General features: G+C 39.4%; 1 protein-coding gene across 7 annotated transcripts in view; it reads left to right on the forward strand.

Moving 5' to 3' along the window:
• Nucleotides 1-13,420, forward strand: part of MTUS2 (microtubule associated scaffold protein 2) — a 317,361-nt gene that overhangs the window by 139,652 nt on the left and 164,289 nt on the right. For all 7 annotated transcript variants that reach the window (XR_008448377.1, XM_054057304.1, XM_054057293.1 and 4 more), the window contains one exon: nucleotides 3,458-3,664. Coding sequence is in view for 6 of the 7 variants with exons in the window: in XM_054057304.1 (XP_053913279.1) it covers nucleotides 3,458-3,664 (207 nt within the window). In the remaining variant the exon portion in view is untranslated. The remainder of the gene's footprint in view (nucleotides 1-3,457; nucleotides 3,665-13,420) is intronic.

The following is a 13,420-nucleotide window of genomic DNA, read 5'->3' on the forward strand; positions in this document are numbered from 1 at the left end:
AGTTTTGGAGAATGATTTTGAAGAAAAGGTAGAGGTGGCTGAGCAGTTTGTCACCAAAACCCTCCTGGTTTTAAAGAAATGCTTCTTCTACAGTGACACCTGTGGTGTTCAGTATACTGCAGGCTGAAGACGCTTGGTCTTATGTTGGCGAAGAGAAGAGCCAGTCTGGGAACTCAGTGTGGTCATCCTTGTGGTTGAGCTGAGGACCTGGGAGTCCCAGGTGAACTTCACTATCCTATGGCAAGCACATTTCAAATGCTTCTTAAATAAAACCATTTCTAACCACTTTCTATCTGCCCCAGTGGATTTCCTCCTGTTCTGCTGCAGGAAATCTGTGGTATTAATAACTCTTAGCTTCAAAACTGAAAGATTTCTCCCTCCACCTTGATTTTCGGAAGCTCTAATGGAAAAAGAATCTTAACTCTCAGCTTATGTAGTGCAGGCCTGCTGGTGCATTTTTCAGAAACCTGTAAAACCCAGAAGAGGTAGTCCCGTTCCTTCTCCCTGCTGCCACTGATCTGTTTGGGTTCATTGCTCTTGGAATCACTTGCCATGGATACTTTCCTCTGCTTTAAATCTGGAGGCCACCTGGGCTTGGCCCTGTCACCAATGTAATGCAGGGACTATTTTGCACACTGCAAATGGATTGTGTGCTTTTATCACACACTGTTGCCCCTGGGTAAATAGTCCTTTAGGTAGTCAGTGAAGCTCAATGTTTGGCCATGCCCATGCATGAGCAAATGTGTGACTGTGCAGCCAGCTGTGTAAGCAAAATGGTCCTGCCCATCCAGAACACTGCTGAAGTGTTTGTATCAGCTTCGGTGGGGTCATGATGAGTCTGATTGTGGAAGGGAAAGAGAACAGAATGATCCTTCCCTAGTAAAAATGCAGTCACGCTGGCATAAGCCAATCTCAGTCCCACCTTGCAGCAGTTGTCAATGCAAGAAGGTAGTAGTCCTCTGAGATAAGACATTCTGTCTGGAAGATGATTGACATGTAATTTCTTGCATTTGGGACCCTCAAACACTTTTACTGGACATTTCTTCTCATTCCTGCATGAAAATCAGTTAACATGATTCACTAACTGCAAGCTGTGCTGGTAGCACTGGGGGAAACATTGAGATCAGGTTCCGTAGCGCCTTGCTGTGGAGCATGTCCCCAGTCATGGGGAGGGAAGATATCTGGCTTGATGGTGGTTTGCAGATAACCATGAAGCAGCTGTAATAAACCACTGTAAAAGCAATGCTGCACAAGCCTGTCAGTAAGCAGTGGTTGTAAACATCATTGCTTAGCTCTTCTCTGTGTTAATCTGCCTGCACTGTGCTTCACCTGCATCTGGACCACACAGCTACCTCTGAGCCCATCTTCACATAGTTTGAATGAAGCCAGATTCAGGACAGAGTCCGAAATTGCCCCAGTCAGTGCCAGAAAATGGTGAATGGGCATTTTAACAGTATTTTATTACACACTGTAGGTATTTGTTAGTTTCATTTGGGCTACTCATCCTTTGGATTGTATGTCCTCCTTTGGGCTGGTAAAGATGCTGCAGTCAGGCATGCATCTCCTTTTATTATAAAATAAAGATCTCAAACCATGAAAAGTGAGAAAAATGCATTTTAAAGAGTCTATAATATACAAATTATTTTGTTCCTTGAGCAAGGAACATTTATTTTTCATGGAAGGGGTCATTGGGCACTGGAACAGGCTGCCCAGGGAAGTGGTTGAGTAACCTTCTCTGGAGGTGTTTAAAGGATGGGTGGATGAGGTGCTGAGGGGTGTGGTTTAGGGATAAATAGGAATGGTTGGACTCAATGATCCAGTACGACCTTTCCAATCTAGTGATTCTATGATTCAATGATTTTTTGCAAGTCTTTTATACGAATGTGTTCTATAGGATAACAAAACTATTTTTAGGTTGGTGTTACACATATTTATATTTTAAAAGTAAAGGTTAGTCTTTTTGCACAAAGCTTAGTATTATTATGGTGATGAGGTACACAACTATCTTTCAAAATTCCCATAACATTTTTCTGCTCAAAGGAGTTAGTTTTGTTTTCTATAAAGTCTCCTCAAAGTGTAATGCTTTATTAAAATTAATAAGGCTGTGACCTACATAGTTTACAAAAGAATTAAGTACTGTAATAATAATATGAAGATCATATTCTTACTGTGCAGTTAATTTCTGTTTTTCCTTTATATTGTGAATGTTCACTTTTTCCTTTGAAGTGCATTTCAGGCTAATGCTCAAATAATGTTCACCAAATGAGAAGGGAAAAAGGTTGACTTTGTGGTCTTCTCTGGCAGAATGTGTTAATAGTTTTAATGCTGCCTTGTCTTCTAACACACTGGTCCTAGTAACTGGCTAAACACTATAGCATCAGCTTTTGGAGAAACATGTTAATTTTTAAAAAATATATAGTTTTGCTGGGATTCCACGAGAAACAGGAATCTGATATAAAAAATACAAAGAAAAGCTCTGTCCAAATTTTGTGTACAGTTCAGGTCCAGATCCAGTTGGTATTCAGACCTTCCAATCAAAAGAAAACTCTAATCTCTGGTCCGTAGAGACAGTCCTACCATGTACATAGACCTTTGGTCCATGAAGACAGTTTGGGGCATTTGTGGACCTGTGTTCTGGATTTGCCTAGAGAAGTTTGCCTAAGCAAGGCCAGCAGAGTACAGTTTAGGATGCAAGCTAGAGAGAAATAACCTGTTATTAGTTGCCACAGACTGACTTAGTAGCTGAACTACTGTTGTTGCCCAGCTTACCTGCTATAAGCCTGCTACTGGCACTTGTCTGAGACTCGGTTGATTTCATTCATGTAGGCTGGTGATTTATGGAAAGGAGAAGTCCATCAGTGGAAATAGTTGGGGATATGTTAAGAAAGTACTACTTTACAGGACATATCCTTGTTCCCAGGCTTGGTGCAAGAAAAAGGCATTTTCTCTTAGCAAGATAAAAAAGAAAGACTTCAAAGTGGGTTCTTTGATGGAAAACAAAGAAGTTCTGTGTCCTTGAAGTGGATTGTTGGTGTTCTACAACAGTTTCCAAAATTGGAGGTTATGTATAATGTGTTTGTCTCTGTGTAAGAGTTCCTTTTAATTGCAACATAACAAATGTAAAATTAGAAAGTGATACAGCACAAAAGAAGATAACATTAAAAATAATCTTAGCAGACTTGAACTATGTTACTTTTCTGGAAGTTTTATGCCTCATGGGCCCTTGCTGCATTTCACATTTTAAAAATTGTTGTGACCTATACTTGTTCCACAGAAATTCTTTTTAGTGGTGCAAAGAAAAAGACATCACTGCAGTTTGAGCAGCCATTAAAACTTGTGTTCAGTCTTTATACTGACTTTATGTAGCTGAGTACAGGTAATGGTCAGTACAGGTAATGGCCAGTATATCCCAGTTTTGTTTATTTAATAAAAAATTCTTTCTTTTTCCTTCTTTCAGTTGATCTTAAGAAAGGCTCATGTCCAAGCACTGCAAAGTCAAATCTCCCCAAGCCCTGCCAGTCTGGACTTCGTCCTCCAGGTTATTCGCGGTTGCCAGCAGCTAAACTGGCTGCATTTGGTTTTGTCAGGAGCTCAAGCGTATCCTCTGTCTCCAGCAACCAGTCAAACGACAGCGCTCAGAGTGATCAAAGCAGGACAACCAACCGTAAGTCCAAAATGCATCCTTCTTTCTGGAGGGATTTTAAATGGAGGTATTCCTGGATTGTCCAGTCTGGAGTTTGTGTCTAATTTAGGACTAATGAGTCTGTGCAGTACTCACTAATCTCTTTTGTGCCACTGAGTTGTAGGTTTGGTATCTTGATTTCCCAGTGTAATTTTTTAAAATGTTATTAATAATAGATGAATAGGTGCTGAACATACATTGCATGTAGAAGAGACTGATTTCCCTGCTGCAATGAAAGTCACATCAGGAGAGACCCTGAGGCAATTATGTATTTTGTTTTTACTTAGAATATCCTTTCCTACAAGCTGAAATAAGTAAATACTAACAGTAAACTGTATTTGGTAAGTACATTGCAGCCATGCAGAGCAGTTCAGAACAAAGATTTTCTAAAATGACCAACGTAGTCTTCCTTATCTGCTTTTTCTCTTGCCTTTTAATATACGGTGTAATAAACATCGTTTAGAAAATTAATCAAATAATGCCAGTGATATGAAAGGGATCAGAACTACTATAGTAGTTGTTGTCTCATCCACCAGACTTGAAAGGACCCCATGGCTGAAATGACATTTCAAATCCTATTTTCTGTAAAGACTGTTAATTTTATTAAGTACAAAATAATACCCACTGGATGGTGAATTCCTTGGGAGGTGTATACATGCCTTGGGCTTGGAGCAGAAAGGGAGATTGAGGGATTTTCATGCCTGTTTTTTTCTGAAGGCTGCATTGAGCCTGAAGTGTGTCAATATCAAAGCAAGTGGTATCAGCTTGGGAGGGGTGCAGCTAGCGGGGGACAAGAAGATAGGAGACACCAGTGGAGACAATATGCCGCAGGCTCCTAAATCTTTCGGTGCTTGTATTAATTTGAAATGAATTAAAGTAAATAAAATGAAAATAGTTAAAAAGCTCTAAGGATTTTAGTTTTCCTCTTTTATATGAGGTAATTGAAATGCCAGAATAATGTGTCCAAGGATTTCTTTTCCAATGTCCCCAAACATATGCTTATATTTTGGTTTACTGTCCCTCATTTCTGTTTACTTCCTAATAAATGTTACTTTGAGGGTAGTTGACGCAGGTTTTGCACTTTTACCCTGCATTTATGTCTTTGGACACGTTTTCCTTTTATCTGCTGTTGTAATCTTTTTTGTCTTTTGTTACATAAAACCTTTGTCAGGGATAGAATTGCCTGATTTCTGGTTAGATCTAAGCTGCATCCCTGCAAGATATGTTGTCTAGCGATTTTAGTTGTGAGTCTGAATAAAGTAGCATCTGTAGGTATAGCACTATCCTCGAACACAGTGGATGCATACAAGCTCATACAATTCAGAATTCTCTAAAAGCAGAATACCCAAATTGTGGTGACTCAATCAATTTCCATTCAAAAATTGTGGAAGAATTAGTAATCTCAGATCCAGAAAGTTACATCTGACCCTTCCTGGGTCTTAAAAGAAGCTGATTTCATTTGTTTCTTCTGGTGTATTTTTGTATCATATTTGTACATTAAGCCCATAAAAACTGAAAACATATTCCAGCCACAAGGATGTGGGAATACATAGTGAATATATTTTGTTACAACTTGATTGGATATGGCAACCCTCTGTAATGCTAGGATTTTGAGACCTGCTGGTGCATATTGCAAGAATGTTTCTGGATGTATATGAAAATTACCTGGGGGAACTGTTCTGCTTATACAAATTCGTGTAGAGATGAGCTCAGTCTTTCACCTGCTGACAAACAGCTGTTGCCAACAAGTTATATAGCTCATCTGAGCAGTTGTCTAGGTTCCCTCCATCTCCATGGGAGAGCAAGAGACTGAGCACCTCCCAATGGTCATCTCTCTGACATGATTCTTGTGACATGCACAGCTGTCCAGCTCAGAAGTCATCACCATTTTATTTGTGTTTAATTCCAAATGGATACTACTTCCTACTGGACTAGAGTGAGAGAAAAGGAGTGTTGCCAAGGGGGTGAGCTCATGCCCTGTGTTTAGGGTGTCAGCCCTTTGGTAAATCATCACACAAGAAGACACCTAACATCACTCACTTTCTTTAGATTAAATGCATCACAACTCCTGTGCATCACTCCTGATAGGACAGATAGGTAGGGAAAAAAATTTTTTCCTTACTGTTGAATTATTAACTTCCATAGAAATCTTACCAGCGTTTGTTTACAGTTCATGTGCCAGCAAGAGTTAAATTAGTTGCTCAACACCCACGGAGTATAAATTAGTTGTTTTCTGTTCTACTGCAGCTTATTTAACACAGATCAGCAGTGCACTTTAACATGCACAGAAAGAATCCAGGAATGGATGTAGGGCAGAAGTATTGCCTCAGGAATCTTAGCATGACATATTATTTCTTCCCTTCACCGTACACTGGAAAAATAGTTTATTTAAATTAAATAAATAGCTGATTCTGTAGTTACTACCTGAGATCGTGTCTTTGACTAAATCAGGCTTCCTATAGGGCATGGTAAAGTTTTACTGTTAATTTTGTAGCTCAGTAGGGTAGAAAATTCAAAATATTCTAATTTGTATGATAACACAATTTCCTATTTAAGCAACATCTCTGCATGTCAGGGAGACAGAAGTAATTGAAAACATCTTACAAGTGTGCATGTGTTATAAATAGAGGGTCTGCCACTGTTGGAGGAGCTCACCTCAAGGTTTTCTATCTGCTGTAAAAAAAACTGTGATGTATTATAAGTTGCTAAAAGAAGATGGCTATGGCTGGGTGAAGGAAAACATTGGTTTGTTTTAGGGGAGACTGTTTTAGGGGAAATGGTGATTCTTGAAGGGGTTCTAGTGCAATACTCCTCTAGTGTGATTCTCTCCTCTGCCAGATGTCTTGTGGTGCTAGCTCTTCCCAAACCAATGATGGTTACATTTCTTTTCAGAAATCCCACCTGATGTTGTGTTTTGGCATACTAATACTGATTAAATAATGTCTAGAGAGTAAAGCCCCACTTGTCTAAGACAAGGAGATGTGATATTTGTATTGTGGGGCTTAAGTTGTTAATGGGGCTGTGATGCGGCAGCTTTGTTCTTCACCAAGTTTCTCCCATTCCTGTGACTCCCTCTGAAAGCAGGAAGCTTGGATGTGCACAAAGCCTGTGTCCTGCACTCCTCTGCCAACTTTCTGGCAATAGCTTGCATGTTCCAACTGATTCATTTAAGTTGATATGCAGCAGCAGGATCGTGCTCTTTTCCTGTGGTAAGGTCAGAGCAGACTGTCCAGCCCTCACCTCTTTGCCCTCCGGTCTTTCCTTGAGTCCCAACTCTAGTGTGCGGGTATAAGCCATGCTGCTGTTCGTCAATAACATGCCAACTTTGACAGCTGTGCCATCAGCTGCTAATCGGGATCAGTTGTAACAGGGCTTTGCTCCTATGGGGTCCTGCCCAATTGTGTGCTGGGACTGGAGGGACAGCTTTGGCATCCACACCACCCAGCATCTCATCAGCTTCTGGGTCAGAGAACTAACCTGCAAGCCAGGTTAGCTGATCTAGTTTGGCCACTTTCTGGTGATTATGTGTAACTTGAGGTGGACACACGGGAGCAGGCTCCATTAAACTCATTTGGGATGTTGGTGGCATGCAAGGCAGCTTCTCACCTTTCTAAGGGATACAATTACAGAAACCAAAGACCACTCAATTTTGAAGTTTTGTCCTAGGATAGATCAAGAGAGCTCACCACAGTTCATCTTTTGCAGTCTTGCTGTGTTCAAAATGAAATGGTTCGAGATGTTCAAGGTCAGCTCTTTGTTCCAAATGGTGAGCAAGGGTAATTGTGTTTGAATGAAATAACTCGGAGAAGCAGAGGTAGTGAGAGCTCACTGTACTGATAAAGAAGGTCCACCATCAAGGCCCACGTGAGGTCTTCTGCTAGGGCAAAGCCACATGGCCTGACGCCACAGTACGTGGGTCATCCGGGAAACTCTGGGCTAAAGCTCAGCTCCAGGCCTTGTAATCACCACCCCTAAAATTTGTTCCATGCCACAGATATACATTTTTCAGTAATATTTTTGTTCAAGATAACTTCAAAAGTTCATGTTTACTTTCAGCTTCTGCCTACTGCTTTTGAGATTTAAAAATACATACCCTTCTAAATAATTTTTCTGTATTTAAGCAGAGATTTTTGTATGTCAAGACACCTGTTGAGTTTGTTTACACTCCAAATTGGCTAGAATAGAAAAATTCAGATTCTTCACTCTAAGAGGGGCATGAGCATTCTCTACTAAATAGGATAAAAAGTGAATGACTAGCAAAGTCATGCTGAGGTTGAAACCAGTGTGATTTGGAGAGGAGTAAAACAATTGCTCAGCCATAAAGGAAAAAGTCCTAAATATCTAACTTACAACAAAATAACTAACTTTGCATGTCTTCCCTTGGAGTTTTAAATACAGTAATTGAAGCTTCTCCTGTGTCTGCCCCAGTAAAATTTGCCTAAGAGATTTTGAATATGAATTTCACATCACATGCCAAAGGCCCACAGTTGTAGGATATTGTTCCCAATAGTATCTTGTGATTCTGTAGTGCTGTACCACGATGCCCAGACTGTAGTTTCTGTTTTACTAGTTTAAGGGGTGTAGAGTTCTCTCACTCTCTTGTATCTGCATTTCTAGTGATTGACTGAATATCCTTCTTAAGTAATTAGTTTTATGTACTTCATCAGAATAGACCCTGAAGTGCCCTAAGTACCATGTGGGAAACAGTTCATTAAGCACTGCGAAATAGTTTGATGTGTGGAGGACTGGAAGAAGGACAGATTGTTTTGAATGAGTTGAGGCATGATAACTGCTATGAATTTAGGAAGTGGAAGAATTCAGTTACAATATCAGGAAATACTTTGTAGTCATAAGGTCTACTAGTCTGTTAAATAATCTTCCAACTCAGGTGATGAAACCCCAGTTGTAAAACAGCACAGTGTTAGAGGCAATTCTCTCTGGTGAGGTGCGAGACTAAAAGACATAATGCTCTTCAATATCTACCTATAGCTCTGAGTGCTGAAGCAATTTCTTTTCACATTGAGCAAGAAAATGGTGATAGATATTTCAAAACTTGTATTAGTAACTCATGACAGCTTTTTTGTTTAAAATTATAAAAATATTAAACTGTATGGTTTGTGTAAATTTCCCAATCCCTTCTTCAACTACAGATTTCATGCTGGTTTTTGACCTTGTGTTGCTTGGTGTTTCTGAAAGTTGACTTTTCATTCTAATAAGCAAAGATGTTAAAGTATTGGGTTCAGGTGAGTGGGGAAATGGGGAAATCAAAGTGAGCACAGAAGCCATGAATAGAGGGCTAATTGACTAAGAGAAAAAAAAAGGTAGAACGTTCAAAACCATGATGTGGTGAACAGATACACCAATTGCTCTTAAATATGTAAGCATTGAAATACAAAGATTTTTCTGTATGAAAATACGTTACAATCATATTTCTGTGACTGATTTTCTCTTCATTTTTCTGCATGACGAATTCATTTTTTTCCTTTCGATCTTATTCTGATATCAATTTTTTTGATGGAACAATCACTTTATGCCATCACTTCACTCTGAAGAAGACTAAGATAGAACAATATCGAATTAGGATTTTCAGCTTTGTAAAGCAAAGCATCTGGAAAAGTGCAGTATGTCAGCCAGGAAGAAAAAAGGTTAAAAAGACATTTTAGCTACCTTCCAAACTAGCTGCATTTACTTTTCTACTGTAGTTGTTACAACTGGGGAAAAAAAAAACCTACCTACAAAGGATGACTTGGAGGTCTAGGCACAGTGATTGCTCTGTGTTTGCAGAGATTGAAATAACAGTGATGAAATAGAAGTTGTTCACTTGTTTCAGTGAGGTTTAGATGCAGTGGTTGTGATTGTATTTTAAATGTGATAATATTTTAATAGCTTAGATAATGTTTGTATTGTCTGCACTGTTACGTCTTCCCTTGCCCATCAAAGCACACAGAAGAGGGGAGCAAGGCCACTCTGGGAGGGACTGTACCATTCCCTGCAACGAATAATGAGAAGCAGGAAGGTCAAGCTGGTTTCAAAATGCAGAACCACTTTTATATGAAGATGCCAACCTAAAACATTTAGGGGAGCTGCAAATTTACTGAGCTAAAGTTCATCAAAACTGAAAAAATCCATGAAACCCAATTCTGCTCAGTCTGCTTGTTATGAGCAAAGAACAGTTGAAGGAATTTTGCCAAGCTCTCATGCCAGCTCAGCTTTAACAGCGTGCTTAATCATGGTGTTTGTTATTGTTTTAAAATGTCATATAAAATCTACATTTTTAAGTGAAAGAAGGCCATTCTAGGAGTTTCTGTGTCTGTGTACTAAAATTGTCCTGGCTCAGACCTGGCGACTCCAGTTCCAGGTTTTGGCACTTCTTTCTGTCTGGCTTTTTAAAAGTGACTTAAATTATCCACCTTACTTTCCCATCCATAAAATGGGGTGGGAGAATACAAATGTTTTGCAGGTATTGGGTAATGGGGTGACAAGGAAGAAATAGATAGTGACAAATCCTCTTTCCTGGCCCATTTCCACATGGGATTATTTGACTGATTATGAGCACCTAATTTAGTTACTGTGACTCTTAGTCTTGAATCTGCAGAGGGTAAAAAGCAGTTCAAACCAATCGCACACCAGGCTGTCAGACACCAGTTTCCCTGGAAAAGGCAGTGCCTTGCACCACAAGTAGGTTACTCGCATCACAGGCACCCAAAATATCTCTCTCCTTTGACTCTGTGGAGAGATGTTGATTCAGTGATCGCTGTTGTGAATGCAGCAGCCTGCTTAGATATCCTTATACTGGGCTGTTTCGTCTGCACCTTCTTTATGTTGAAGATATTCTGTGGCTGATTTTGTTCTGCCCTTGTCAATAGAAAGTCATGATTACTTTTTTTTTTCTATTGCAGTATAGTGGGTTTCATTCATTTGTTAGAGGGATGCAAAGAAATCAGTGAAACCATTTCCAAAATAACTATTTTTATTTTCAGTCTTTAAATCACATTTTCCAAACCATCTAGTCTCCAGGGAGCCTGAAGGGAATCCCCTCCGACAGGGATGTGAAGGAGACTGGAGGCTGGTCTTCTCTGCAGCCAGGGTTAGAGGACAGCTGCTGCTGGAGTGTGACTTTGAAAATATGAGAAAAAGCTATGGTCAGTCTGGAGCCTGTAATGGGAAAAAGCACAGCACATGTCTTTCTGTGGACACAGAGCACTTGGAGCAGTAGCATTTAAAATGTCCTTTTGAAAAAGTGAAGGCTGGAACATATCTCTCACATCCGAATTAAAATTCCTCTGAAGACCAGAAAACTCAGTATAAATTGTCTCCTTTTCATATATTAATCTTTCTATTCTATCTGATGGGGGGGAGGAATACTCATTTAGAAGAAAACCCTGTGGGCATTCATCAGAGTGGATTAATCTCTTAATTTAGCCCAAAGAAAATTTAAGAAATAAAGCTTTGAAGAAGTGAGAGCTCTTCTGTTTCAATTTGTTCCCCCCCCGCCGCCTTTTGAATTTTTTTTTCTTCCTTATTTTTTTTCCCCTCCATTCTGGATTGATCTCCTTTCTAATGGAGCTGCAGCTAAGAAGCTTCATAGTCTCCCACTAATGAAGTATAACTTTGCATAACTTCTTAGAAACTACTTTTCAACATGTCGCTCTCATGGATGTATGGATGTCTTTGAGGCTTATCACTGGATATTTCATTGATTTCGTCTGCAGTTTTTGTGGTTTCTGAAATTTAAGCTTGTGGAAATCTAGATGCATTCAAATCCTTGAAGATACGTTTCTAAAATACACTGAATACTGCTTTTGGTTCAGTTCTACATTTTGTATTGTCTGTGAGGATGGAGCCACTGAACATAGACAGCAAGGGACTCCGGCTTTAAAATCCATTAGTCAGACAGGTGCCCAGTTGAACCAAGTACTTCTTGCAAACTCTATGACAATAGGATATTTTCCAAAAATAGCTTTTTTTTTGTTTTCAAAAAAAAAGCATTAATTTAAACATACAAGAAGTTTGATGTGGTAGTTATGAGCCAATTTTGAATCACAGTGAGGCAAAGAAATATCCATGTCACTGTTTTGAATTATGAACATTTTGAAAGGATTTTTTAAATAATATTTTCCCTTCTGTAGTTTCTGCTTGGGATCGTTGAGGCTGTTAGCTTGTTTTCCTAAGCAAGAGGCAAAGAACCTTGGGACTCAGTGTTTGTTTGATCCAAATTAAAAAAGTGAGTCTGAGATGATCTCATTGCAGTCGTATTATTAATAGCTGTTGTCAAAGGTGAAATATTATGAATTTGTTATGCACACAGTTCAATCCACTATATGCCTTACTAGCAATAAATGGGACCAAATTTATAAGTACTGTAAATATTACCGGCAAATCGCATTTAGGCTAAAGGGTTTTTGGAAACAGAGCTGGCCTATTTACAGTACGTGAAAAATCAATTAACAAAACATTATGCCCTTGCAAAATGAAGTGTGGATAATGAACACAAATAAATGGAGATTTGAAGAAAGCCTGTGTACTTGTCCCTTTTGGGGAGGGAGAGTAACTGATTAGTTTGGGAGAACCACGGTGGATTAGTACAGGTATGTATTAACAGTGGAGAAAAAGAAGACAAACTTCAAAGAAGTTTCTAATCTTTGATCCCATTATGAATCCTGCAAAAGACTTGTGAATTCTAATTTAGTAGTGAGAAAAGTGTTACAGCCAAAAGAATGTGGTGCTATTTATAGAGGAAAAACTCCCTTGTAGATGTTGGGCTGGAATCTCACCCATGACATTTTTTCCATCATACTAATCTAGTCCAAACAAGTTAAAATTGAGGTCATTTATGTAAGTCTTCCAGATGCTCTTGAGAATATCTATGATAAAAAGAAGAAACAGCACCTTTTGCAGCTTTCAGTCTGTGAGTTATGAGTTATGATCCAAGAACTTAAAAACTGCAGCTCAAACAGCCTTTCCTTCTGACTTGCTGCTTGACAGTCTCTAGAGGCCTGGGCAAGGCTACATGAGGTTGTAAACAGTTCAAAATGTTGTGGTACTTTGTCTTGTGACAGGTGCAATACCACTGGCTTTCAATTTGGCATTTCCAATGTTGTTTTAAATGGTAGAAGAAAGTTGACTGATGTCTGAAATAACTTAAACCAGCGCTGCCAGAAAAAAAGACAAACCAAGCCCCTCCAACACCAAGATGAATAAAATGGAAGCAATTGCACAGTATTTTCTTCCCAGGTGGGAGTTATCTCAAATTGTAAGCTATTGGCACACTAGTCATCAGCGGCTAGCAAACGTTCAATCCCTTGGACACAAGACTGAGAAGTTGTCGCATGCCTCCCATGTGGCGACTTTAAGGGTACGTGTGTGGTGTTGGTGTGGCTCGAGGAGAAAGCTGCTGCTGTTCACATTGAACTGTGATTTACAAACAAATCCTGACTCTCTGTTCCTTGTGGTAAGGAGTCAGTTAAACTGGGCTGCATAGTCTAGATCTTTAATTTATGCTATTCCCAACTTCATTTACTGCTGATATGATTTCAAGCACTTTAAGTTACTATCACTATGGCCATAGAAGGCTACACAGTCAGGAATACTTATGCAGAAACAAGAGCATTGAGGATGGGGAAATAAAGCCTTCTGATCCACAAGTGAGAGCTAGATCTTGCACTAATAGCCAGAAGTGTTCCCGCATGGACCTCAACATCTGATTGTGTGTTGGGAGGTCAGAACAAGACACGTCTC

Source organism: Cuculus canorus, chromosome 1 (genome assembly GCF_017976375.1).
Source record: "Cuculus canorus isolate bCucCan1 chromosome 1, bCucCan1.pri, whole genome shotgun sequence".
NCBI lineage: Eukaryota > Metazoa > Chordata > Aves > Cuculiformes > Cuculidae > Cuculus > Cuculus canorus.